This window comes from Pygocentrus nattereri, chromosome 16 (assembly GCF_015220715.1).
Source record: "Pygocentrus nattereri isolate fPygNat1 chromosome 16, fPygNat1.pri, whole genome shotgun sequence".
NCBI classification, from domain to species: Eukaryota; Metazoa; Chordata; class Actinopteri; order Characiformes; family Serrasalmidae; genus Pygocentrus; species Pygocentrus nattereri.
The window spans coordinates 14,704,402-14,732,104 of NC_051226.1; the positions used below are offsets into that span (position 1 = coordinate 14,704,402).

Below are 27,703 nucleotides of genomic sequence, written 5' to 3' on the forward strand. Positions count from 1 at the left end.
ACTTAGAAAATATAATTTCAGTGGATTATGGTAGTTATGTTCCCTGACTAAAGGTACTGGGATGTACCCCTGAGGGTACCACCACAGTGACAAGAGGGGTACTGCCCCAGTAACAGTGTCATACCTTTTTTTCTGAGAGTGTATCTTTCATTAAAAATAGTACAAAGATAATACATCAAATGTTTAAACTGAGTTGTATTATTTTTTGAAAAATATAGGCCATTTTGCATTTTATGTCAACAACATGTTCCAAAAAAGTTGGGATGGGGGCGACAAAAGGCTGGTAAATTTGTGTAATGCTAAAAACTTTCTCAATGTAACATAGCAAACAAATTTTGTTTTTTATCATCTACAGTACATTAGATCATTAAAAGATTCATTAAAAGATGCTGGCCATGATCTTTGGGCCCTCAGACATTTAATAAATTAATTAAAAACAGACATGATTCTGTAGAGGAAATCACTGCAGGGGCTCAGAAACACTTCTGAAAAACACTGTCTGTGAAAACGGTTTGTCGTTGCATCCACAAATGCGAGTTAAAACTCTAAAATGCAAAGAAGAAGTCATATATGAACAGCATCCAGAACCCCCACCACCTTCTCTGGACGCAAGGTCATTTAAAATGGAGCTCATTTAAAATGTAGACCTGTCACCACCAAAAATATTTGCTGCATTATGAAATGAAAAATACAACAAAGGAGACCCCGAACTGTTGAGCAGCTGAAATCATGTATCAAATAAGAATGAGAAAGCATTTCACTTTCAAAACTACAGCAGTCAGTCTTCTCAATTCCCAAACGCTTACAGAGTGTTGTTAAAAGAAGAGGAGATGAAACTCAGAGGTAAACATGCCCCAGTCCCAACTTTTTTAGAGCATGTTTTTGGCATCCAATTCAAAATGGGCAAATATTAAAAAAACAAAAAACAATGAAACATTTGATTTGTTGTCTTTATAGTATTTTTCCTTTAAAAATATGGTTTACATGATTTGCACATCATTGCATCCTATTTTTATTTACATTCTACAGTGTCACAACTTACTGGAAATGGGGTTGTATTTTTTTAAATAAATAAGTTCAGAAAGGTTCATGATTTAAATGACAAGTGACCTTGTCAGTCAATGCCACAAAACAAAGAAAATTATAATGCAGATTTACATTCTCACTGAATATGTGACTTTCAGGTTGAATGCATTCTGGCTACAGGGTTGACTGGCTATAATGAGTACACCTAATGGTTGACTTATGAAAAACTGATAATATTGTTGTCACTGATTATATTTCATGGTAAAGTACACAGCTTGTATAGCAGTGTAGATTTACTGTCCTCTGAAAAGAACTCAACACACAGCCTAAATAGCTGGAGACACAAGTGAGTACACCTCACAGTGAAAATGTCCAAATTGTGCTCAAAGTGTCAATATTTTGTGTGACCACAATTATTATCTAGCACTGCCTTCACCCTCTTGGACATGGAATTCACAGGTTCCACAGGTTGCTACTGGAATCCTTTTCCACTCCTCCATGATGACATCACGGAGCTGGTGGATATTAGACACCTTGCCCTCCTCCTCCTTCCACTTGAGGATGCCCCACAGGTGATCAATTTGGTTTAGATCTGGATACATACTTGGCCAGTCCATCACCTTTACCTTTAGTCAAATCAAATCAAATTTATTTGTATAGCACTTTTTACAACTGATGTTGTCACAAAGCAGTTTCACAGAATTCCAGTAAAAATAAAGTTTTAACATGAAATGTAAAACCCCCCAGCTGAGCAAGCCAGGGGCGACAGTGGCAAAAACTCCCTCAGAGCTGAAGATGAAAACTTGGGGGAGGAATCAAGGAGGTGTGTTTGGGGTCATTATCGTGTTGGAAAACTGCCATGCAGCGCAGTTTCTGAAGGGAGGGGATCATGCTCTGCTTCAGAATGTCACAGTACATGTTGGAATTCATGTTTCCCTTAATGAACTGCAGCTTCCCAGTGCCGGCAGCACTCATGCAGCTCCAGACCTTGGCCACCATGCTATAGCTCAGTTTCAGGGTGTTAACAATCTTCTTATAGCCTAGGACATCTTTGTCGACAGCAACAATTCTATTTCGCACATCCTCAGAGAGTTCTATGCCATGAGGTGCCATGTTGAATATCCAGTTGAATGGCCAGTATGCGCGAATTGTACCCAAAACACCAAATTTAACAGCCCTGCTCCCCATTCACACCCGGAACCTTGTAACTTTAACGAGTCACATGACACCAGGGAGGAACAATGACACAATTGGGCACAATTTGGACATGCTCACTGTGAGGCGTACTCACTTGTGTTGCCAGTTATTTAGACATTAATGGCTGTGTGTTGAGTACAGTAAATCTACACTGCTATACAAGCTGTGCACTGACTACTTTAAGTTATATCAAAGTTTCATTTCTCTCATTCATGTGAGGGGTGTACTCCCTTTTGTGAGATACTGTATGTTTGTAAACGTAATATCAGTAGGACAGAAATGGAAGCCCACTTCTCTCTCTCTCTCCGACACAACCTCCACATAGAGTTCCAGACCACTCTGAATATGTCACATCTTTCTTTATTAATTTCTGTAAATGGTCTGAGCTGGTGTGCAGGGTAAATGATCTATACACATCTTCATGTCAGAATGAATCTGATTAAAAGGCTTGTATACATATTCATGTTTGTTTTTCTTCTCTCCATAACAATAAAAAAAGAAAAGAAAACAAGTTCAAATAGCTACAAAGCCTCTACATTCCCCATGATATGGGCATGTTCATATAACTCGATTCTAGCTAGTATGCTTAAAGTACATCCATAACAACTCTAATAAGGGTGCATAGCATTCTAATTAATATATATATATTTTTTCATATATTTATACATATATTCTTTATTAAAAACATCTTTTCTGTGCATGTGTGCAGTTGCATTCCTTAGTACAGAGTAATATGATATTGCGTTAATATTGTCGTTTATCCATTCTAAAGGAGTATAGGTGAACTCTAGATTTTTGCAACAGTAACATTTTACATAAACTCATTGTAATACATCAGAATTGTAATGTCCTTTCGTATTGCGTGCCCTTTTTTAAAAAGGACACTGTGTCCTACCACCCCGCCCCCCTCCCCCCAACTCGGCCCTCAAACCCCCTGCATGCGTCAATGGACGTTCCTTTAATGTAACTGGACCAGCTCAAACATTAGATGAGTCTGAGCAAGTCTGACTGATATCCATGACATATTTAATTCTGCAGTAACTGCTGCCCCTTGCCTACACCCCAACGCCCCTCAAATGACAATACTCATGTTCCTGTAGATGGTCATACTGTAGGATTAATCTCTGAATGGGTGTCGATACGTGGAAGAAAAAAAACATTTGTTAACACAAACCTGAGTGAACTGTAGAGAAAAAAACTAAGATTACAGTCAGTGGAAGTGAGGAAACACACAGGGAACATAGCTTCACTCATTCACCACAGAATCAGGACCTAATCTGACTACTTAAACAGTAAAATACAATCACTTTTTCCATTAACCATAGAGTCGTAGATCAGTTCACTTATTTTTTTTTATGGACAAGGACATTCATTCATCCATCCATTCACTTGTTCATTCACTTACTGTTTTCTTCAAAACAGGAAAAAATAAATGCTCATGTGTGTATGTAAGCATCTGTGCTACATTTGAATACTGAGCTGAAATGCTGAGTTTCAGCCATCAAGTCATATAAAAACTAAGCCTTATGGATTACGCAGCCAACAAAGCTCCCCCTCCAGCTTTCAGTTTTAAGACATCGGTATGTGGAGTCCGTTCAACGAACTTGAGTCGGTATGAAAGTCACATGCTTGCATACTGAGTGACTTTTTGTATTCATGCATCTACTGATATCACTTGAACTGTATAAGTCTTAGAAATGCTACTCAAATGTTGGGTGTACAAAATAAATACTGAACATACACAGGCTCACACACACCCACACGCACATACATACACCCAACTGTTACCATGTTTGATATTATTGCTTTGGTAGTTTAAGCGTAAATAGTTTGCTTGGGATCTCCTCAAAAGTCACTATGCATTAAATCAACAAATGAATGTAAAGATTCATGTGTGGTAGATATAATTACAAAGAATGTCTGTTTTACTGTGTATTAATAGATCTCTATGGAAATGTGTGGGTGAGACATATAAAGCCAAACAACAGACAGTTGTGAGTTCACAGTTCAGGGGTCAATTTCAAGGTGGACTATCACAGTGCTGTCTGTATATATTTATCTGCCTATGCTTACTGTACATCTATATGGATGTTACTGCAAATTGAAAACATTTAAAGATTTAAAACGCTTTCTCTTCAATTGAAATGTTGTCCTGCGTTGTACATATTACATTGGCAGTAACTCAAAGTGCGCACCAGAACTCTGTGCGTTTCTGCTACAACCTTTCGTTAGTCAGTAAGGGTCAAAACAATAATGCCCGGGAAATGAAGGATGAGTGCGGACCCCAGGGCAGGCCCATAGAGAAGCATGAGGAGCAGCGCGCAGTGCTACATCAGTCACAGGAGTCAGTTCATAGGAGCTGTGTACACAGACTACAGATATGGATGGCTCAATGGTGGGGGGGGGGAAGGGGGGGCATAACGGGAGAGAAAGAGAGAGGGAGAGAGAGCAAAGTGAGGCAGACTCTGAGAGAGATCAGAAATAAACCAGAGAGACAGAAAGAGCAAGAGAAAGACAGGAACAAAAAGGAAAGACAGACAGACAGGTAAAGATATATATATATTATACATACATGCATGTACAGAGAGAAAAAAAAGAAGAAATAAGACAGAGACGAAAACAGAGGAGAGAAAGATGGGGGGAGCAACAAAATGTGAGGCACACCCAAAGAGATACAGAGCTTAAAGAAAAGACAGATACCTACAAGAGAAAAACAGACACAGAGATACGCAGAGAGAGAGAGATAGAGAGACAGTCACTGTAATAGTGGTGAGGGACATTGGGGTGTTGCGTTGGCACAAACAGACCGACACACATTTTATATCGAATGTTCCCTCTTCTTAGGGGGCACCCTTTTGATTCTTACCAGGTAGTACATAAACAAAATGTGGTGGACCGTATCAAAGGAACACAAACACATTTCACAAAGGGGATCAAAAAAAGCCTGGAAAAACACACACACACAGACACTCACAAGCAGAGAGCACAGCGAGCTTATTCTCATTCACACACTGAACAGCTCTCAACGTGGCAGGAGAAGAACGCTCAGTGCCAAGCCAGAAGCGAGTTACACATGCTTTAGATAACGGACACACACACGCACACATGGACACACATCCACATAGCATAGAGTGCATATAGTCACATTTAGTAACAGGATAAAGGGCCCATGTAGATGAAGCAGTGATGGGCTCAGCATAGGCTACGCTGCTTTGTGTTTGTTGAGGAAAAAAAAAAAAATAGAAGAACTGTTGCTTTTTTTGGCTGTGTTGTCCCAAGACGACCCTCTTTTTCAGTCCACTCCTTCCTTTTTTGGAATGAAGGTCCGTAAGTTCTGTGCGGTCCTACGATGATGTTCCTTTACCATGTACCGTTTCAGTTTATAGATAATGACAGCTCAAAGGTCATAGGTCATGCACCAGCAATCAATCATGCGTTTACAGTTGACAGGAAGCACTTTTGTTTGATTTTTTTGCGGTATTTTTTTCTTCATCTTTTGTACAAAAAGATCATGCCCTACGCTAGTTGTATGTTTTTTTTTTCATTATTGTTAAAAATGATACAAAACTACAGGTAGATCTCCTCCTTTTCTCGAGCGCTGCCCCACAGTCGTATCTGTCAGGTTTTTTAGGGGGGAGTGGTAGAGGGTGGGATGTGTTGTCATTCTCCTTCATTTAGTGCTTTTTCTCCCATCGTCCTGCCTTTCGTGCACTCCTCGTCTCGTTCTGTCTCCCAAGTGTGTCTGGGTGAAGGATGGTTTGGCAGTGGATGTCCGGCCCTGGAGAACAGCACAGGAAGAGCTGCACTTAATAAAAAAGAAGTACTTTACCACTTTGTCCTTAAAAACCTGCCCTCAGCCTTAAGCATTAGACTAATGCCCTCTGTCAGAGGACCATGGCTAAGAAATGCTGTTACCTGCTTTTGACTTGATGTCTATCTACTGTGCATATCTGTTAATGACCTGTGACTTAGAAATCCCGACTAAGATGCGCTGTCGCCTGCCTTTGACTTTGTGCTAGTTGATTTTCTATGTCTATTAATGAACTGTGACAGTCCAGTCCTGCTCTGTCTGTCCCATACCTTCAGGACAGTATGTGTTAGTTTCAGTGCTTTACTCTCCGCAGACTGGCGTGCTTCACAGTCTGTGCTCCCCTCTTCACATCCACACCCAGCTAGAGCAGGGAAGGAGGGAGGGAGGACAGGGAGGGGGGAGAGACGGACTCAGAAATACTGACATAATCTGTCCGAAACTAATGGGGTTATAACTCGGGCTGGGAGGAAAAATATATACAACACAGTATTGCAATGTTTTGACTGAAAAAAATAGCAGCAGTACATGGAGGACCAAGTATCAATATTTTAATATTTCAACCATGTGTTAGGCCCACTGGTAGAATATAGGATAGCAAAGTTCTTTATAACATCACTGTAATACCAAACAAAGACCTTGCAAAGACTCCTGAAGCTACATTGTTCTGGACAAGAGAGTCTGCTAAATGTGTAAATGTAGGAGAATGTTGCTCTGTCTGCTTCACAGTTTATATTTTGTAAAAAATACAGATGAAATTTTGCAATGAGATACACTTTTTGCAACAATAATCGTTCCATGGGATCACCATTGATTCCCACCCCTAGTTATAACATCAGTAAGCATCTGTGTCTGCTAAATCTTCAACAAAACATAAGAGGCACCTGCCTTGGTCATGACGTTGCCGTGCTCATCAGTGAACTGCTCCTCCCTCAGATGCTCACTGGTGAACTCTACTGGCTCATCTCTCTGTAAAAAGGAGTAGCCAGGTGTTACTTTTCTCATTAGTTAAATATCCATGCTGAAATAAGTGCACCACTCTGCAGAGAAGATAAGCTCTCTGCTTTAGACTGGACAGGACAGGGGACACACCTGTGCCTTCTGTCTGTCCTGGTCCCACACCCGCAACTCCCCCTCCTGGTGGGAGAAGCCCAGCCCTTTCTCAAAGGGCTGAGTGCCCAGGAGCCTCCCACGCAGGACCTCCGAATGGCCCGTGTCACATACCGGCGTCAGCAGGGCTTCTTGTGCCACGCGTGGCTGACTCTGCTCCCGTCCAGACGACCCCACAGCCTGTCTGCCTTTGGACTGGGACCAGCTGTGCAGGGACTCAGAAAAGGCCTCCTTCTCCTGGACATATGGCTGAAAAGCACCGCTGCCTAGCCTAAAAACAAAAGACATGCACAGAAAATGCACTGTAACTGACACATTCAATTCTGCTTTAGATTATACTTATTTCAGTTACATATTAATTTCATATTTATGTCAAACGACTACTAATATTTCTCATTAAAATTTTAAGTTTTACATTTACATGTGCTTATTTCTAATAAAGTACTTAAATTGGCTATTTTTAAATGTTCTCTTTTCACAACTCAGCTTCTAACTGAGGAAGCAATCAGATGGATGGCTAATTAATCTTAATAGCTCCTGTCCTTTTGCTTTGTCATTTTAGAATAATAAGCACAACAATTCTTTTTTACACCTAAACTCAAACCTTATATAGTGCTCTTAGCTATAGTGTGTAGTTAGTTAGATGTGTGAGCTAATGTTCTAGATAATCTAATAGGCAGCATAAGTTAACCTAAAAAAATTAAATAAAAAATACTAATAACAAAAAAACTAATAAAAAAGTGAAAACTGTCTTTCTGCAGGGCAAGTATAAATTTTAAAGGAACTCAAAGTAAATACTTTGTAGCGATTTTAATTAATTACTTAAAGTAATTGTCTTCATTAACATATTCACAGTCATGTGCAAACATTTTGGTTACATGTTTGTAAATTAAATGTTTTGTAGAATTTCTGAGTGAAAATAAGTTGAGACATTCTGTACAGGAAATATCTTATTTTGCACCACTGTAATTAATTTACATATTTAGTTTAACATACAGGAAAAATGGAATATAAAACATAAAATGTAAGATAATTTTGCACATTTTATTTGATTTTTTTACCAACATGTTCAATTAACATATAGCAAATAAACAGTAATTGTGCATAAATATGTCCAAAAGTGTGTTCTCTGTAGATGTTTATTTATTTTCACAAAACATGTCATATTAATAGGGGCACTCAAACTTTCCCGTACAACTGTACTTGAAACAAGCTAGAGTGACATGACATTTACTCTACATCTGTTTAACAGGGCATCACTTCACCTCAGGAGAAACTACTGACAAAAATCATTTTGTGGCACTTTTCAGATATACAGTATTTTTCTATTGGTGTCTGAAGTTCAGTGCCTATATGAATTAAAGTTAATTAAATTAACATTAAAAAATGTACACACAGCTGTGAGTTATTAGCTTTACTAGGCTAAATAAATATCCAACACCAGTTATTTCACAGATTTAACATATTTTATGGAAATATAGATTTACTTGACTAACTCAGCAGGTCAAAGTGAGCTAATACTAATCATTTTTGTGTAATTTGCATCAGCCATCTTTTCTTTGCTTAAAGTTTATTATTATTTAAATAAAGTTATTCTTGGGATTAATTACTGAGCTGCTGAACTGAGCGTTTACATTGGTGCTTCATTGGTGCTGCAGTCAAAACACAGCTAGTGTATTTGGTGATATAACTGCTGTGGAACCGCATGGAATTGTGGGCAACCCTCATTTTCAATGTAGCCGAGCATTTACAAAAACAGGGATTGACATGACAAAGAAAATAATAGCTACATTTAATCATTTTAAATTAAAAGAAAGTTTAAAATAACAGTGAATAAAAGATAAAAGTAGATAAAAATAGAACTTGAGATTTAAATGGTAAGAATGGGCATTGCAGTGCAGCGCATTGTGAAAAGGGCTCACGGTTGCAGAAAATAAATAAATAAATAGGGGGCAGACAGTATTGTGTAGTGTGTTTTTTCCTCTAAATTCTAATGAAATAAATATTGTGTCACCATATAGCTTACTAAAATGCACTCTAAGTATTCCACTTAAACAATTAATGTATTTATTATCACACTGCTGCATAATTTATGCAATGTGTTTTGTTTAGTAAAGGTGATGGGAAATTGGTAAGATGTACACAAACACTTGTGTTCTGGCTCTGCCTACCTACTCATAAGGATGTGTCAAAATAAAAGGACTGCAGAAGCAAAATTGAGATTTCTGAGGAACATATCAGCCATGGAAAGAAAGAAAAAAGTGTACAAAGATTGGCAAAATATTTGTGAAAATGAGAATCATATTTGACTTATTTATTAGCATTTGTAACAGTATTTTTGCAATTTGATAATATTTTTCTTTTAGATATTTTTATTTAAAAATCTTGGCCCAAAATAAACTTCAGAGGGCAGTGCTGTTGAATCCCTCACCTGTCTCCATTGTGCTCTAGTGCTCTGGTCAGTCCGGTCCTCTCACACAGCTGAGCATATATCTGCTGCCCTGTAAGAACAGAAAACTTTTCCTCTGAGCTTGCAATTGCCCCTCCTCCACCTGCACCTCCTCTAGCTCCCCCTGCCATACTGCAGCCCGCCGCCACCTCTGCTCTCCTGCCTTCTGACCTCTGACCTCCAACCTGCCTGTTAGGGTTGGCTTTGGGAATGGCACCCCCAGCTACTGGATCATGCTGCATGTCCTCCTCATCCACCTCCTCTTCCTCTTCCTCCTCCTCCTCCAGCTCCATGATGGATCCGCTGGCTCCACTTGCACCACTGCTGGGACGTCCCAAGCTGCTGCAGGGTAGGCTCAGCGTGTTAGCGTCTGAATCATCTGCTCGGCTGCTGCCGTCCAGAGACGAGTCCTCCACGGTCACCAGGGATGGACTGACGCCCGCCGGCCACACCTGAACGTCCGACATCTCCAGCATGGCCTCCTCCTCAGTGGGGGCAATAGGTGCACACTCCAAGCTTGACACCTCCTGCCAGTAGGGCTCCACGCCCAGCGGTGAAGGCAGGCTGTACTGCATAGAGGCCGGTGAGAGCAGCTCCTCCTGTACCAGCCCGTAACCTGGGGAGCGGTCAGACAGAAGAGGCAACGCTAACACCACACAGACAAAAAGGGGAGTGTGGGTGGGCCTGAATCTCTCTCAGTGCAGGAGCAGTTTGTGGTGTGTCATAACAAAACCTCGTTAACTCCATCTTATATTTCACCATGGTTTAATTATTTTCGTACAATTCAGAACTATATTTAAAAATAAACAGAATGGAAGCTCCCAAGTAGCACAACCATTTTAGGGTTCATCTGTTATCGGGAGATCCTGAGATCAAATCCCCACAATAGGGACACACTGCTAAAGCCAACAGTGCCATATATTCTGAGGAAGTAAGCGCTCTCCACAGACTTGCATTCACGATCACTAATTTCTAAACATCTTCTTCTTAATGATATGCATTAGAATAAAAAGTACTTTTGTTTTGTGCAGAGCACTACATTTGATCTTCTGTAATACAAACATGTAACATATTCTTGTTTTTGGAGTTTTGAGTGAATTCTTCAGAAACGATCAAAAGACTTGCGCTTAGTGTTACAGATGGAGCATCGTAACCTGTTCGCTGTCCTAGCCAAACTGGTCAGCTAAGACGTAGTAAGGTTTGAGACATTTTCCTTCATGTCATGCAGTTTGTGACTGCAAACGTGATTTACATGCAATCCTGTATTCACTACAGTTCCAGGCACACACTGTCCAAAACCTATATAAACTTTCAAGGTAACGTACAATTTGTTTATTTATTTTTTTATTCCTAACAGTACATGCATTTCTCAGATACCCAAAGTTATACAAATACTAACATAAGTCCGGATATTTTTTTGCAGAAAAAATCTACTGGGTGCACAAATTTGACTGCACTAACTAGTTGCACAATAGTGGAAAACAAAAATACAGGCAACAGAAACAGTACACATTTTTATGATTATGTTTAAAAATAGGCAGAAAATTAGATTTTGGCCAAAAAAACTAGAACATAATTTTTTCTTCTTTTTTTTTGTTATCTATCATAACTTGTTCCAGACATTCCATTCCTCAGTCTTCCAGTGTGCTTTTCTACCCCTAGTGTCTTTATATATATACATATATATATATATATATATATATATATTTTACAGATATATTTTTACAGATATATTTTATACCAGCTGTCCACTGAGTGATATTCCATGAAGTGTGGATCAACAGAAAATGTGATTTTTTTTACATTTACATTAGCAGATGCGAAGTTGAGAATGCTTTATCCTTCTTATATGAAGTTACTTTTTCTGAGGTACGAGGTTGTCTTATGGCACTGATGATGTGCTTTAGGGTGTAATAGAGGTAAAGAAAGGCTGCATTCTCACTCCTAGGAACTTTCTAGAAACCTGCAGGCTAGCAGTGAGGGGTTGAGACAGGGTGTGATAGGGCAGTTTGGGTTGCAGGTCCTGCACTCTGCAGAAACGCATAAAAATCCATTATTCAAACATACAACACACAACTGAACACTGCCAAACTCTCTCCTCAAACAAGCAAACACACATTTTACATATTATATATTTCATAACTTCAAATTCCTTTTTATATCATATGACTTCAGAAGAACTCTCTCTCTCCTTCTCTCTGTTTACAAAAGAAATGCTATATGAATGTTATATGAATGTTATATTGAACATGTAATTAAGATAAGATAAGATAAGATAAGATATTGAACATGTAATTGTCAAAACTGCTTTGTTTCACCTAAACAGAACATAGTAGTAAACACTAATCTAAAAATCTAACATACTCCCAACCTTTTAACTGCTTCAGTAGCATCCAAGTTTCTATGGCAGCATATTAATTTTTCTATTTCTCTTTTTATTAAGAAAACAGAATTTTGGAATGTCAAATTTCTGTGTGTAATGGTGACAATAAAAATGGTAAAAATATTTAAAAAAAGAAAACCTGTGTGTTAATGACATTGCAAATCAATGTTGGTTTTACTTATTTTTTTCAGACAGTAAATCTCTTTATATCAAGTATTTGAGATAGCCAGTATTGAAAAAGTCAGAGACCACCCTTCATTTATTTAATTTCCCTATCAAAATGGTCATTAAGTACAAATTATTGATTTTAAAAAGTGGAAAACATATATTAACACAAAAATACAAAAAAGCCTTAACAACTAAATTTGATGTTTTTTTAAGCATTTAGTGTGTCCACCACCTGGTTGCATTTTCTGCTTCTCACAATCCAAGTAATCCCAAACACATTCCATGATGTTGAGGTCTGGACTCAGCAAATTTTCTTCTTTTTTGTCTATTTCCTTTACTCAGTAACAGTTACTTGACAATGACATACGCTTTTCGGACCCTTAGCGCTGAGTTGTCTTCTCACAGTGCAAGGATGAACAGAAACACCTGAGGATTTTTTCAGTGAAGCTTGATTTTCTCCTCCTCATTTTATCTCTCAAAAATGAAAGCTTTACATTCTGTTTATCTTATGGTGACAGATTTGGTGGTCTGCCAGGTATTGCAAGGTTGCTGTTAGTAATATTTTAAATATTTTAAAATATTTTATATATAATCTTCGGTGTATCCTGCCTTCCACCCAATGACAGCTGGGATAGGCTCCAGCACCCCCCTCGCGGGCTGCGCGCCCCTGAGGGAGAAGAGTCATAGAAGATGTGTATATAATCTTTTCAGAACTTTTTTTTTAACTTGTTTTCCTTTGACTTCTCCCATCCTTATGCAAGTAGTTTTGTCTTATGTCTAATCACCTCAGAAACATATCCTGAAAAAAGTTCAATAACATATATTTAATGGCCATTTTTACTGGAAATTATGAGTCTCTGACTTTTGCAAAGTAGCAATATAGTACATTCAAATGTAAGATAGAAGTAGAAGAGGTTGCCTTTCTTCTCCTTTAGCTGTAAAAGCACAGCCTCTGCTTAGAGGAGTTCCTTCAAAGGTCTGAGGCCAAAAGAAATCCCACAATTTATTTTCAGTATCACATTTGTTTATAAAGTTCTGTGTCTTCCGGTCCTTTGACTTGGAATTATGTAAACATAGTAAATGCCAAATGACTCTTACTACTCTGCAGCTTGTTAAGGCCACAGAAATGGTACGGAAACATAGATGAAATGCTGAGAGTGTATGTGAGCAGAAATAAAAGTAAAGCAGGAAGATGAGCATGAGAAGCATGAGAGAGTTTTCAGAGACCTTCACTGTGCCTCCTGTTATGAGCACACACAGGTGAGCAAGAAGCGCCGCGGATTGTGAGGCGAAAGAATCAACGTTCACTCAAATACTCAATAAACACAACACACAGGCACACAGCACCACTATGGTTATGGGGTGAACATATCAATGTACTGAGACGTGTCAGTATACACCCAAATTAGTAGTCATTATATACAGAAACAAGCACAAACACAACGTAATTAAGAGCTTATGAACACAATCTATACACACACAAAGCACACCACTGGTTAATGTTAATTTTAAAGTTAAGACTTTCAACTTGCTGTTCACACCATACACACAAACGCACAACATCTGTATTCACAAGTCACAGTATTTGTGTGTTTAGTAAATTCAGAACCAGTGTTGGGGGTAACCCAGTGACGTGACTATATTTCATGGAATGAAGCAGTGTAATGCATTACTGTTTCAACTCTTGCAGTCACACTACAGTGACTGATTTAATGAGAATTATGGTACTTTATTACATATTTTCCTCCGAAAGAACATGTAAATTATCCATGCCTTGCACGTAATTTGTGTGCACATGTGAGCAATATGTCTAATCCTGCTGATATGAAACTGATCGATAAAGATCCCTGTACTGAACTAGGGGCAGGCAACAAAATTATTTTTTTATTATTATCATGATTATTTACATCACATCATGATATCATTTCATAATTTCATCATTACATCTTGATTACATCATGACAAGCTACATCTTAAAAACTGACCAACTACATGTTCCATAATACCTAACTGTGCCTATTTAACTGAATTAAATGCAACATTGCTTGAAGTGAAATTGATAAAATGCTGCACAAATTTATTGTACTCATATTTTCAATATGGCACTACTGGACACACTGCCTACGTTTTTGGTACAGTCCAACTAACTAAACTTCAGAAAAACAAAAAATGCTGTGATATGTATTGTGTATAGTGAAAAGTGTCCTGAAGTGTAGTTATATTTTTTGCCATATTGCCCAACCATTAAGCACAACTTCATTTGAATTCAGAAACAGCTCTGTATGCTTTATAATTTATTCATAGAGATTTTATTCTGAAGAATAGCATCTCTTTATGGAAGATTTCTACTAGCTAATGTCTAGGTTATAAAAAGGATTAGGCACACAATACTTTAAATCATTATTTTATTCATTTTTTATGAAAGTATAAAAGTATAGATGACTTGTTTAAGGCAGAGATAGTGACAAGAGAATTTATTAGTAATTTGTTACAGATTACTTTTTTTTAAAAAAAGATTACCACCCCACCACTGCTAACCATATCCAATCACAATTCAATACTAATTATGTAATTTGCATTTTTGCCACAAGGGGTCACTACTGGTTACAGTATTCCGTGATCTTGTGATTTCAGCACAAGGAAATTAGCTGGGGTACCCTGCTTTTGAAAATGGTGTCACACAAATACACACACACAAACACCTTCCTTTCCCACATTATTAGTCACTAGCACATCATTTGACATAACATTCTAAAAACACTTCTGTAACATGATACAGTCACAGAGACATTTTTTGAGAGTTATGTATGCTGCGGTCAGCAGACAGTACAGCAACGGCAGAATTCATCAAAACCACATCAAAATATTGTTAGAACAGTCAGAATACAGAAATCCAAAGTTCAAACAATGCCACCAAACTGGAAACTGGAAAACTGGACACAGAAAGCATGCCATGCTCACACAAGTTTGTTATTGGGTGGGGGAAATAACTAAAAAAAACAAAAAGACCTTTTTATTTGTGCTGGTACTTCCCTGCAAACACCTGGTCTCCCATAGCAAGACAACAAAATAGCACACCAAGCAGCATGCACATGCACACAGACACAACAAGTACATCACTGGTGAAGAGAAAAGGCCCTTTCCACAAAACAGGACCAAGAGAGAAAAGCAAAAAAACTAAGATGAGAGGAGGCAGGAGGCTCAGAGGAGGTCAACATGAGGTTGTTATGAGGTCAGAGGTCGAAGAGGAGAGCTGTGAGGAGGAATAGTAGGGCGGCTGGGCTGCAAATGACATGTCAGTAGATACAAAGAGAGAGAAAGAGAGAGGGGCAGGTACAGGAATAATTTTGGAGGCCTACTGTATGCTCCTTTGAGAGGGAGAGTTCTTTACGTTAGTGACTCTTTCATGCATTCAAGTTTTCACACTCTGATCGTCACATATCCAAAATATCCAAATTTTCTATGTATTAAATGTTTGTACCTTATGATCTTGACATATACTGGCTGGGATGCCCATTATATTTTACATTTTACAGTCCTCTTTATTTAATGAATGTAATTTTACAGATGTTTACCAAAACTGAGAAAACATACTTTTACTGTTAATTAACTGGTTTTGTCAGTTTGTTTTGCTGGTATGCAAGGATCAGATGCAGCAGGGCTACTGGAGTTTTAAACACCTCGTTGTCACTGTTGGACTTAGAATAGTCCACCAACTAAAAACATCCAGCTAACAGCATCATCTGACCACTGATGAAGGACTAGAGGACTAACACAAACTTTGCAGTAACAGATGAGCTATTTACAAGGTGCATCAACAAGGTAGGTGTGTCTAACAGAGTGGACAATAGGTGGACACAGGGTTTAAAAACACTAGCAGCACTGCTGTGTCTGATCAGTTCATAACAGCAAAGCACACTAACAAACCACCACCACCTCAGGGTCATTGCAGAGCTGAGAGTGATCCACCACCTAAATAGTACCTGCTTTGTGTTGGCACTGTGAGGGTTCTGACCACTAAAGAACAGTGCACCTATATGGTAAGTAGAGCTGATAAAATCCACAAAGAATGTAGATACAAGGTAGCTATACCTAATGCAGAGGTCGATCGGTGTATTTGAAAACAATCTTTCTATTATTGTGGCCACAAATTCTTGTTTGGACTTAAGGTTCTTTAGCTTAAAGGCTTAAATGGCCAGAAGCCGTGACAGGAAAAAGATACTGGCATAATCTTACAACATTTTGCACATTTGAACAAATCCACTCCATACTGTATTATGCAGGAGCACCTTCAGTCATTAGTCCATTCCACCAAGATGCTCTAAGAGGCGCTATTAGGGATGTTTTTGGCTGACTAACACCAGTCTCCACAATATATACTCATCACCAGTCTCTCAGAACAATATGATGATTTGTCAAAATAAATAATGAGTCATTTCAATAGTTTTGCCCTTATTTTAATGTTCTTCTATATTAACTACAGTACCTCATGACCCACACACCACCATGTGTGAATGTTTTGGTCAGTGTTGTGTGTCTGCTCTTGTCTTTTTGTCTTCTGAAAAAACACAGTGTTTCTTTTTGTTTCTCATGGTTTTGTAATGTGTTTTGGCTTATGGTTTAACTGGTTAGCAGTGGTTGATTTCTATATTGGCAATGATATCCCTTTCTGAATGGTAATGTGCATGGCAAAACATACAACCAGCACAAACAGTTGCTGTTTACATCAGAGACATTATAAATGAGCAAATGGTTGAAATGCTTGAAAAACTAACGAGAACACTTGTAATGTTTAACTTTCCTATAAGGAATTTGTGCATGCAGTAGGACAGCACAACAAAAGTGTGTTCCACTGGTCTCAAACCACTGTAGTGAAACTAGGAGTATAAATCTGAAGCTCTGTAGCTCTATAGCCAGACCCTTCTTATCATGCTGCTGCTATGATAACATTAACTTGATTACACAAAAAAGTGTGTCCAGAATAAATATAATTTGAAATGAATGCTGCATACTAAATTTAGACACGTGTTTTGCCCGGACACTACAATTTCCCTTTCGCTTGAATGAGATCTTTGCCAAAATTCTGCAAAGCCTGTCTGACAGTTGCTAAATGCATTTGCTGATGAAGAACGGAAAGGTCAATTTCCTGTAAAAACAGTCAAGAACAATGTTACTGAATCCTCATTTTATTTGTGAGCATTCTGACTAGTTGGAACACTGAGAAACATTCCTACACTGCAGTCCTATACAAAATTCTTTTCATGCTTTAGCTCTATGTGTTTGATATTAGCACCTGTGCAGATATCTACCTCAACACATGCCTTTTGGTCATTTGGATTTGAAAGAGGACCAGGGAACACTAGTTGCCACATCACAATAGCTAATATAAATCCTGCAGTGGTGAATTATCTAAAAATCACCTCAAGGTGCAACCCATTCTTACCATTAATCACACTGGGAGACAGCATGGTGGAGTCACGCTCTGCCAGCCTGCAGGCCCCCTCCTCTCCAGCCTCCGGTACAGCCTGTGGAGCCTGAGCCTCTAGAGACTTCACAATGTCTGACCGGTCGATGTTCTTCAATGCTCCATACAAGTTCTCCACTATGGTGAAAGGGTCATGGGGTTTGTGCTCACAAGTACAATCACATGCATTGTGTAAATGGCAAAAGATACCATTTAAAAGTTTTAAATCAATGTTTTTAACAATATAAAATCCAATTTGTTTGCCAATGATCCTAATATGTTAGTCCTGTGCAACTTTGCAGGGTTCAAATAATTGAAAAAATAAGAATCTATAAAATTATCAAGAAACTATAAATGTGTCCAGAATAATAAACTAAGAAGTACTGAGAATGATGTTATGATGATAAAAGTAACATTGTAAATGCCTCATGTTTCAAAGTGATGATTAAATCTCAAGGCAGATAAATTACAGAATTAGATAATTATATGCAAATTGAAGAGAAATGTATACACATAGATAAGTATTATGTTCATCATTTAATAACTTCTTGTTGTTCCTAGAACATTTTAACTATCAAATAAAATGTCCCAGGGAAGTTTAAGGAGAAAATTAGTTTAATGAGTGAGGCTCACTTTTGGCCATCTTGCCCTCCCGGCTGGCCCACAGGTTTAGCAGAGCTGAGCTTTGGTCAAGGAGGGAGTTGGGATTTTCTACTCGTATTCTATTAATGTCATCAACACCAAACTGCAGCTCTCTGGCCAACTCTGAAAGAGCAGAAAAAGAGGGAAGAGTTTCTGGAGAGACAGACTAGCAAACAAATAGTATAGATGGAACATACACCTGCAAGTTATTTGCACACAGACTCAGAGCTATATAGAGCTCATACCAGTCCAGCTTAAGCCCAACTGCTCAGCAATCAGCGTGATTTTCAGCTCTGTCCTCTCAATGGCATTCACAGTAACTACGAAGACAAAACATGTTAGAACAAAGACTGCAACTTCCATGATCATTTCAAATGACAAAAACATATGTTGTGTCTTCATTTTTATCGACTGTTACCTAAACATTTATGTAAAACAAATGCATAATTACAAAGGAACGTTTTATAATATACACAAACATTTTTTCTGAATTATTTAAAACACACATTCGAAATTTTTAAGGGACACTCTGGACAAAATTTTAAAAATTGCAATGTCTGTTGTAAACAGGCTCATTTGCATCCTATAGCAGTGCTGCAGTGGTCTCTAGAGTGAGATTTTCTGTTTTAAAGACTAGCAAAACCATTTCTGAAGATGCATTTTGAAGGTGGGAAGAACTTTTGAAAAACTACAATGAAAAAAAATTAGCTTGCTGTTTCAATATGACATCAGTTTCACATTAGTAAAATATATTACATCAACTCAATTCTTGCCAAAAGTGAGTAAACTGAAAGAAAAAAGTACTGATAATATATTTTATTTATGTAGAACCAATGAACAATTTTGAATCAAATAAATTTTTTCAATAAAGGATTATCTTTATTTTCTAATAAAGGATTATTTTATCAATGTAAACTTGCTTTGGGTGGATTTTGGCTAGGAGGGACAAGTGGTTTTGAAATGTTTGGGTTTTCTTTCATTAGCTGAAAAATATAAAAAGAAATCAGACAACCAATGTTATTGCCAGGAAGCTTACAAAGTAGGGAATGGATTCTTCAAAAAAAAATCATCAGAGGAGTAGCAACTTGCCTATCTGGATACCTAAGAACCTAATGATATAAAATTGTGAATTAAACTCAGAATTAGGCCAGAATGCCCCTTTAATATTGTATTATGTATATGTATGACAACATATATTGCATATATTGCATTATAATGTATGCATATTTATTTATGTATAATTAAATTTAAAAAAAAGCTGATTAGAATCACATGTTAACTCATTGAACACAATGGTTTCAGCCAAATCAGGCTTTGTGATTCTTGTGATGCAAATCATGGCTTACATGAGTAGTGTGGATGGATTAGCACAGTTATGGTAATAGTAAATATATCAATCCATCCAGAATTGAATTAAAATGGGCTCAGGTAAGCTTAGATCCTGTTTGATTGTGATGAATGTAATGTTGGTCCACACTTACCAAATCATGACCAACGTCTGCCCTGCATTAGCTCTTGGCTTGATCTGCTTCAAAAACACTTTAGGCTGCCATGATATAACCCCCTCATCAACCATATGTTGTCATTACTCTTCCCCAACTTCAGCTCCTTTACAGCGGGCAACATTGCAGCCCTTTCTCTGCCGGAGCTCATTCTCAGTGCTTGAGCTTGCCATGCTAATAGGATTTGCGCTAAGACCATATCAGATCCTGCAGCATGCACTACATTACTGCTCATTCTCTCTATGGACGCAGAGATGCCTTGACCCCATGGAGCTGCCTGTGATTATGGAGCCTCTTCATCAGAGCGCCAGTTCAGCAATGGCCCACAGCACTGCATGGCAGAGTGGGGCGTTCAGGCTAGCACTTAGCATCCAGAGCTCAGTCAGAGCCATGCACGAGTTCAGTAAAATGGGGAGCTATAAAAGCAGGGATGGGAACAGAGCATTCAGAGAGCCCCCTTCTTCTCCCACAGCATGGGTGCACTGTGGCTTACCCAGGCCTGGCTCGTTTAGGGCACTGTATCGCTCCCTCAAGGCCAGTGGCGTAAGAGTCCGCCTACGGTCTTCACTTCCCGCCACCTATGTTATAGAGCACACACACATACACACATTTTAAATGCAGATTTATGATTTATTGGCATGTCCAAATTTGTGTAACTTGAGGCATTATTTTAACAATAAATGAAAAAGTAGTTAAACATTTTGAAATATGTTATTTTCCAGTAAAAATGCCCTATGAGAATCTCTATATATTTGATGCAAAAAAATATATATAAATACACAAGTGGAAACAAGTTGCCCCACATGTCAGCCCATATTCCAAACACATGCTTCCCACTACCCTGATTACGTTATGCTGTTATATATATATATGATCATATTAAGCCATTGAAGAGGAGTTAAACATTGAAAAAGCATGTTTTGAGTACAATGAGTCTATAAGAGCTGAACTCCATTGAGGGACATGGATATGAACACTATTTCCCTGACACAGCAAATATTGTCCTTTTAGCAGACTTCAGAGACAAGGACTATTTTGCCACACTGAGACAGCCTATTGTGCTTTTTGTTGCTAAGAATAGCACCAGGATGTGCCATGGAAAGAAATAAATAAATGAATAAAAAAGAGAAAATCTGGGCTTTTGAAATGGCTTTCAACTGTTGGTCTTTTAAAGCATTTCAGATCAACCAGCATGCTACATGAGAAATGAGCATATTCTCATTCATAAGGAATATTTGCTTGCATAAGATTTATTTATTTTTTAAATAAAATTAGTCACTGTTTGGACCTTCAGAAATTAAATGTGATATGACAAAGTACTGCAAGACCTAATAATCAGTTTATCTTATGGAGGACCAAGTAAACAGTCTTGTTGGCCTAACCTACAAACATTAATCATAACACAGTGGCCACTTGAACAGAATTTTGCATGGTGGAAAACATGATTTAAGCTGTTTTACACAGCTGAGCTACTTGATGGTGTAGATCACAGCTAAATGAAGTGGATGTAAAGATGCTAAATGTACAGGACATTAACAATTAGTAGTGCAAGGAATCAGGAGTGTTTAAGAATAACTGCTGCAAAATCCAAGAGAGTGAGTTTGTGAGTGAGCAGCACTGTGCATCTCTGCATGAGATCTTCACCGTTCTTCTAAACATTTTTGGGATATTTTACGGTGTTCGAACGTCTCATGAAAAACTACAAAGTGATGACAAAACGTCAGAGGTCTATAGGAGCTCAGTAAACAGTACCTTAACACAGGGAGGCATGGTGATGTTGAGGTTGCACAGCACATGCTGCGTTTCCTCATATTTGGTGGACTTGCGGAGGAAAGACAGGAACCCAGTGGCATCCTTATTACTGTCTCTCACCTGAGAGGCCAAAAAAGGGGGAGAGGGAGAGGAACAGATGGAGAGAGAGGGAGCAGGAAGACAAACAGAGGAGGGGAGGGCAATCAGAGTGAATGAATAGAGGGTAACATGAAGAGGGGTCAAATTAGAACAAGAAAGGGGACACAAAAGGAGGTGAGGTGGGTGAAACAGTGAGAGAGAGAGACACAGAGAGAGAGAAATAAAGAGCATTAGGCAGGTCTGCGGCCTGGCTGTGAGTCAAACAGGTAGACGGGGGAGGAGGGGATGGAAGCAGTCCGTAGGCAGGCGAGAGAGAGAGATTTACCTTCACATTTACCTTGTCGTCTGTGAGATCAGACAGTAAGAGAGTGACCGTGAGAGAGAGAGAGAGAGAGACAGTGAGACAGACATACAGACAGGCAGGCAGAAAGGTACGCAGGCAGGCAAGAAGGTGGAAGATTTAAAGGGCATGCTCAAGACACCAAGAGAATAGTTACAGCTACTGAGTCACTGCACCACAGAGGCCAAAGGTACCACAGGAAGCAGCTGGGCTGAGACTGAGATAGGCAGACAGTAAGGCCCACTGACACACACAAATGAACACAGACAGAGGATGAAGCTGGAGAAGAGGTCGGATGGACTATGAAGAAGGGTTTTGACACTGGACGATGGTGATAATCATGAATGCATACACAGACACATACACACGATCACACACATACGAACACACTTACTCTAGGGGTGTAACCACACACAACTTTCATGACAAGATATGTATTGTGCTTTTTGCACCATGACATGATACATTTTACAGAATAAAACAATGGGGATCCTACAACCTCCTAAAGCCACAGTCACAATAGACTTTTACAGTTTGCTAGTCTGAAATATTGGCGACGAAAAAAAACTCTCCATATTGGCACAGTTAGCAAGCTAGCTAACTTGCTAACCATAAACAGTAACAACATTACAATGAACAAAATTTCATCTAATAACTTACTCACAACAGCATACTGAATCATCCCAAAAAAATTAAGATAACTGGCATGGGTGGTGGCAACATCACAGTTAGCAAGGTGGCTAGCTTGCCTAAAACAAACAATAAAAAGTAAAGTTTGTTTGTAGGCATGTAATTATTTTGCAAACAGCCAATTCATGGGTATGTCTGCTATCATAAATATTTATATGTTTATAAATATTTATATTATAATTCACAATTACTGTTTATTTGCTGAGCTGGAAAAAAATAAAATATTAAATGTGCAAAAGCTATGGCACATTTTATATTTTATGGGTTTTTTTTTAAATATCTCTTAAATCTGTTAAACTGAACAAATACACAAAAATTGTGCACTGTTTTCAGAAAAAATGTTCAAACTTAAATTTGTTGCTAAATAACTTAACTTTATTTCATTTCATTAACGTTAACTTAATTTCATTTCAACAAAGTATGTCATTTGAGCAGGGGTGCTGAAACCTTTGCATATGATTGTATTGTCTCACAACCTCTCTGTTGCATAAGTGAATATGCATATGGTAACACTCCTAACATACACACATACTGAATGACAATGACATATAACAAGAGTGGACTGATCTGAAGAGACTCGCAGAGACTGGGATGATAATTATACTTGTTACCAACATTAAACATAACTCATACACCCACGCCATGGACACACACAGACAGAAGAATGTAAACGGACCTTCACTGAGACGGGTAGTCTGTTGTCTCTGAAGGCCTGAAAACTGAAAGTACGAGGTTGCTGGGTGGCCTTCCTTACTGGTACCAGGTTTCCAGAACATTCTAAGTGCAATGGCATCCCCTCCATTACCTATGGGTAAAGAAATAGAGCAAAGGAAAGGGACGAGAGGGACAAAAAGTGAGCCAGAGTGAGTCAGACACACTAGCAATCATGCAGTGACTCAACCGTATAATATATACACATGCAAATGCTGCCACCGGATAAACATACATTGTGTAATTCATACTACAAGCTTGACTTAATAATGCATGTTATGCCTTTGTAAGGAGACATTTTTTTGTCCAGCAACAAGAGATCCTACTGGATATAATATTGTCAGAGTCAATACAGCCTTTCTAAAGTGCAGCACTGCAAGGACAAACAAAAGGTAAAAAAAGTGTTAATTCCTCAAAGCCCAGGCATTAAAATAGCTAATAATTATTCAGGTTGCTACAACAGCTAACTTTCAATCAGAAACAGCTTGCTAGCATTTTTTACACATTATTGTGTACAGTAGGTACGCAGTTCTATATTAATAAAAACACACACACACACACACACACACACACATATCTATATCTATATCTATATCTATATATATATATATATATATATATATATACAAGAAGAAACAAAAAAAGGACAAAAGAAGAAAAAACAAAAAACTAAAACTAAAATTAGGTCATTGTATCTCCAGTGACTCAACTCATTAATTAATAATAATAATAGCAATAATTGGGGATTAAAAAGACAACAGGTCATAGACTAATAGGGCTGAACACCCAAAAGTACACTCTGGGAACCTTTCTGCACTTATCAGAGCTGACCTCAATGTCTCGGCTGCGCGCCACCTCTGTGAAATTTTCGTGCAGCTCCAGGGTTTTGTCCATCTTGTCATCAGTCAGGCAGTAGCAGCGCAGGCGGCCCTCCCGTGCTTCATTCATCTTGGCAAACACCACAAACTTGGCCATGTATGGCACTGCCATCAGTTCACGGTACAGTAGGTTGGCGAAGGTCACAGCCTCTGCTGTCCGAGGACAGTCCGCCAGCCAGAACCTGAGAGCAGAGACAGGACCACAAGGACCACAGAGTCACTTCAATGCCCTAAAGGAACCAGTGTTGGCTGGTGGTCATGTTTGGATATTAAGCACTGTGGCAAGTTAAATGTGAAATGGGTTTCTCAAATATACAGAAATAAAGAAAATATTAGGAATACGCTATGTTTAAGGAATACATTTTTTGAAAAAATAGTTTAGATTTTTTTCAATTTTAAGGAGTGCTTAACTGCTTAAGTTAATAAGTTGCCCCAGGAGAAAACACAGCTCTATTTTGGCCAGAAGAGATGCTTGTATATATAGCATATTTTATATATAATCTACTGTCCAAAAGTCTGTAATTATTTTTTTCAATAAAATGAAACCAATTTGGTAGCAGAGCACTGTATAAAATATTTCTAATACTCAAGTCCCATGCAACTTCACAAGTTTCAAATAATTAGTAGGGAAACTAATTTTAGATGTGTCTAAAAATGATAATTGGAACTGTATAATATTAAAAATTTAAAAGTTAAAACATTGGAAATTAATTTTACAAAAAAGCAAAGCATTAAGTTTACTTGATTCAAATGTTTACATCATTCCATAAATATTACATAAAAGTGGTAATCAAATTTTAAAGCAGATAACTGCACAAAAAACTGTAATTAGAGAATTACGAAATAATATAATTTTAAAACCTCTTATTATAAATAAATATCAAATAAAACATCTGAAATATCTTTTTGTATCTAGTTTATAGAGTTTATAGCAATTATATTTATAATAGTGAATCTATACAGTATAACTTATTATTGTATATAAAACAACAATTATTTAAAAGGCCCAAACGTTTGAACAGTATATGTGCATACAAATACACCCATACCCAATTTTTTTTTTTTATATAATCTGTTTTTTAAGAAATTTACTGCATAACTCGCAGTGTGTGTTGGTAGTTTTATTGTTTGTTACAGTCTCTCACCTTGCTGACACATTGGTGGTGAAGTTGGCGCAGTTGTTTGAATACATTAGCTTGGTGGTGCCAGTGATGTCCTCCCACTGAGCTGGGGCCGTGCCTCCTGCAGAGAGGGTGTGACAGCTTTTTTCAAACTCTGTGGACCTGATGTCCTTTCTCACAACCAGCACCATCTGGAATCATTATGTTTAGTCTATACTTATACCTGTGTCCCTTTCCAGGCTGGACAACAGTCTGTTTCAGCCTTGTCCAAGTGGGTTTGGCAGGGCAGGCATATCAAAGCTGGCTGAGGCTGACATGCACTGCAATAAAGGCTAATCTACCTCTTTCAGAAACCCAAATCCTTGCCATCAACAAGAACATACCAATAACACTGCAGAGGAGCCGCAGGCTGGTGGTATCTCCCTCTCCAGCATCCCGTGGACTCTCCCTCCAAGATGGGGGCAAAGGGATGCGCAGGCCAATGGGCCTGTGGAACTTACGTCTGCGTGGCTCCACCGTCACAACGGGGCTGAACGTGGCCTGATTACCTAACTGCCGAGTCAGCAGCTCATCGGCGATTGGCTGAGCCTGAGAAGAAGAGAAGAGAAGAGAAGAGAAGAGAAGAGAAGAGAAGAGAAGAGAAGAGAAGAGAAGAGAAGAGAAGAGAAGAGAAAATGATAAGGAGAAAGGCTAATTAGTGCAAATGAATATGGCAGCAAATATGGGGAAAAAAGAGTTAATGACAGAATACAAAAACACGTATTTAAATTCTCTGTGAGTCATATTATTATACCAATGAGGAAAGTAATATGCAATATTAAAAAAATGCACAGTAATTAAACTGAATTAGTTTTTCTTCCTCATTGTCATTTATTTTCATCATGTTCTGACAGCATAGCTGTTTAATGGAGGAAATGAAGGGGAAAATGAAAACACAAGCAGACATACTATATCAATGGAAATGAACAAAGCAAATTAAAAAGCATTTGCGTCCATTGAACATTGTCCTATTCAGCATAGAATGTACAAAAAAAACAGACAAACAAAAATATGAGCTAAATAATAGTATGCAACCAAAAAGAAATATTAGACAAACTGTGCAAAGATAATTGTCAGCTAGTCTGCTAAATGGTTCCGAAATACAAAGTAAAATAGCCCCTCCCAACATAATTACCTATACACAAAATCATCAAGGACGTTTCTCATCCTAGCCATGGACTTTTTAGCCTCCTCCCATCTGGTAGGCATTACAGAAGCCTCCGCTCCTGCACCAGCAGGCTCAGGAAGAACTTCTTCCCTGAGGCTGTGACCCTGCTGAACCCCACACCATGACTTTAACTGCATCTTTGCACTCACTGCATTGTATTGTACTTTATATCCTAGTATTACTGCACTATTTATATTTGCACAGTCTATTACTGCACTATTCATATTTGCACCAATTACTGCACAAGTTTACTCTGCATACTTATCTTTACATATGCTGCTCTCACAAGACATACTAGATATAATATATTATTATTTTATATAAATATAATTATATATATAGAGAGAGAGATCACAGTTATTTAGCAAGATTACTCATTGACTTTGGATTATTGACATTATGCATTTCATGAGATATATACAGTATTTTTGATACAGAATTAGAAGAGAATGCTAACATAACTTTCCAATTTATTTATGTTACTTATTAAATTATTGGTAATTCTTACCCTCTCAGAAACACAAGAGCTTGTGGAATGGCCATTGCCATTATCCACTGTCATGCATTTTATACCATGAAATCTAACTGTATTCAGTATACAGCGCATATTATCTTGCGACCCCCTATTGAAAGAATGGAGAGCATCATAGCAAAATTAAATGTGGCTCAATAATTACTTTATCTCAATTATCCTGTTTTTCATAATGTTTGGAAGCCTAAATTGTAATTGAAAAAAAAATTTGACTGATCACCCAGCCCTCATTCATACCCTTGATTTCAAAAGTTGGATGAGCAGGCCTCCACAAGTCTTTAGACATATAGGGTAGTTGTGCTGGGTCTCTTTCTCACCTGCAGGCCTAGCCGCACTCGCTTGGTAACAGCCGTCTCAGGGAAAATAGCCTGGACTTGGGGGACCAGCTTACTGATCAGCTGACCTCCTTCTGGACCAATCAAATCACTCTCCTGCTGGACACGTGACACCACCGCAAAGTAAAGGGGGAAGTCTGTTGAGATGATCCGACGGATTCTTTTCTTCTCCAGCTCTTCCTGACTTTCCAGATCTGAAAAAGAACATTTGAGGATGGTATCCCAGTCTTTTGTCCAGTAAAAGTTTAATTCAGCATTACACTTCAGGGAATGTGCTGTGAGTCGCATT

The 27,703-nt window shown here is 38.3% G+C and overlaps 1 protein-coding gene across 5 annotated transcripts in view; it reads right to left on the reverse strand.

Annotated features, from left to right (window-relative positions):
• Window positions 1-2,567: 2,567 nt before the first annotated feature.
• ank1b (ankyrin 1, erythrocytic b) overlaps window positions 2,568-27,703 on the reverse strand; it is a 113,037-nt gene continuing 87,901 nt past the window's right edge. For 2 of the 5 annotated variants that reach the window (XM_017718097.2, XM_017718096.2), the window contains 14 exons: window positions 27,397-27,608; window positions 25,724-25,928; window positions 25,365-25,461; window positions 24,173-24,401; window positions 23,307-23,435; window positions 21,502-21,621; window positions 20,243-20,327; window positions 18,493-18,567; window positions 18,239-18,370; window positions 17,585-17,743; window positions 9,573-10,206; window positions 7,124-7,412; window positions 6,920-7,000; window positions 2,568-6,001 (listed from right to left, as the gene is read on the reverse strand). In XM_017718097.2, the coding sequence (XP_017573586.2) occupies window positions 5,894-6,001; window positions 6,920-7,000; window positions 7,124-7,412; window positions 9,573-10,206; window positions 17,585-17,743; window positions 18,239-18,370; window positions 18,493-18,567; window positions 20,243-20,327; window positions 21,502-21,621; window positions 23,307-23,435; window positions 24,173-24,401; window positions 25,365-25,461; window positions 25,724-25,928; window positions 27,397-27,608 (2,555 nt within the window). In that variant the 3' untranslated portion in view covers window positions 2,568-5,893. Of the gene's footprint in view, window positions 6,002-6,303; window positions 6,396-6,919; window positions 7,001-7,123; window positions 7,413-9,572; window positions 10,207-17,584; window positions 17,744-18,238; window positions 18,371-18,492; window positions 18,568-20,242; window positions 20,328-21,501; window positions 21,622-23,306; window positions 23,436-24,172; window positions 24,402-25,364; window positions 25,462-25,723; window positions 25,929-27,396; window positions 27,609-27,703 lie in introns of all 5 variants that reach the window. The other 3 variants (XM_037545765.1, XM_017718098.2, XM_017718099.2) reach the window with 3 other exon arrangements.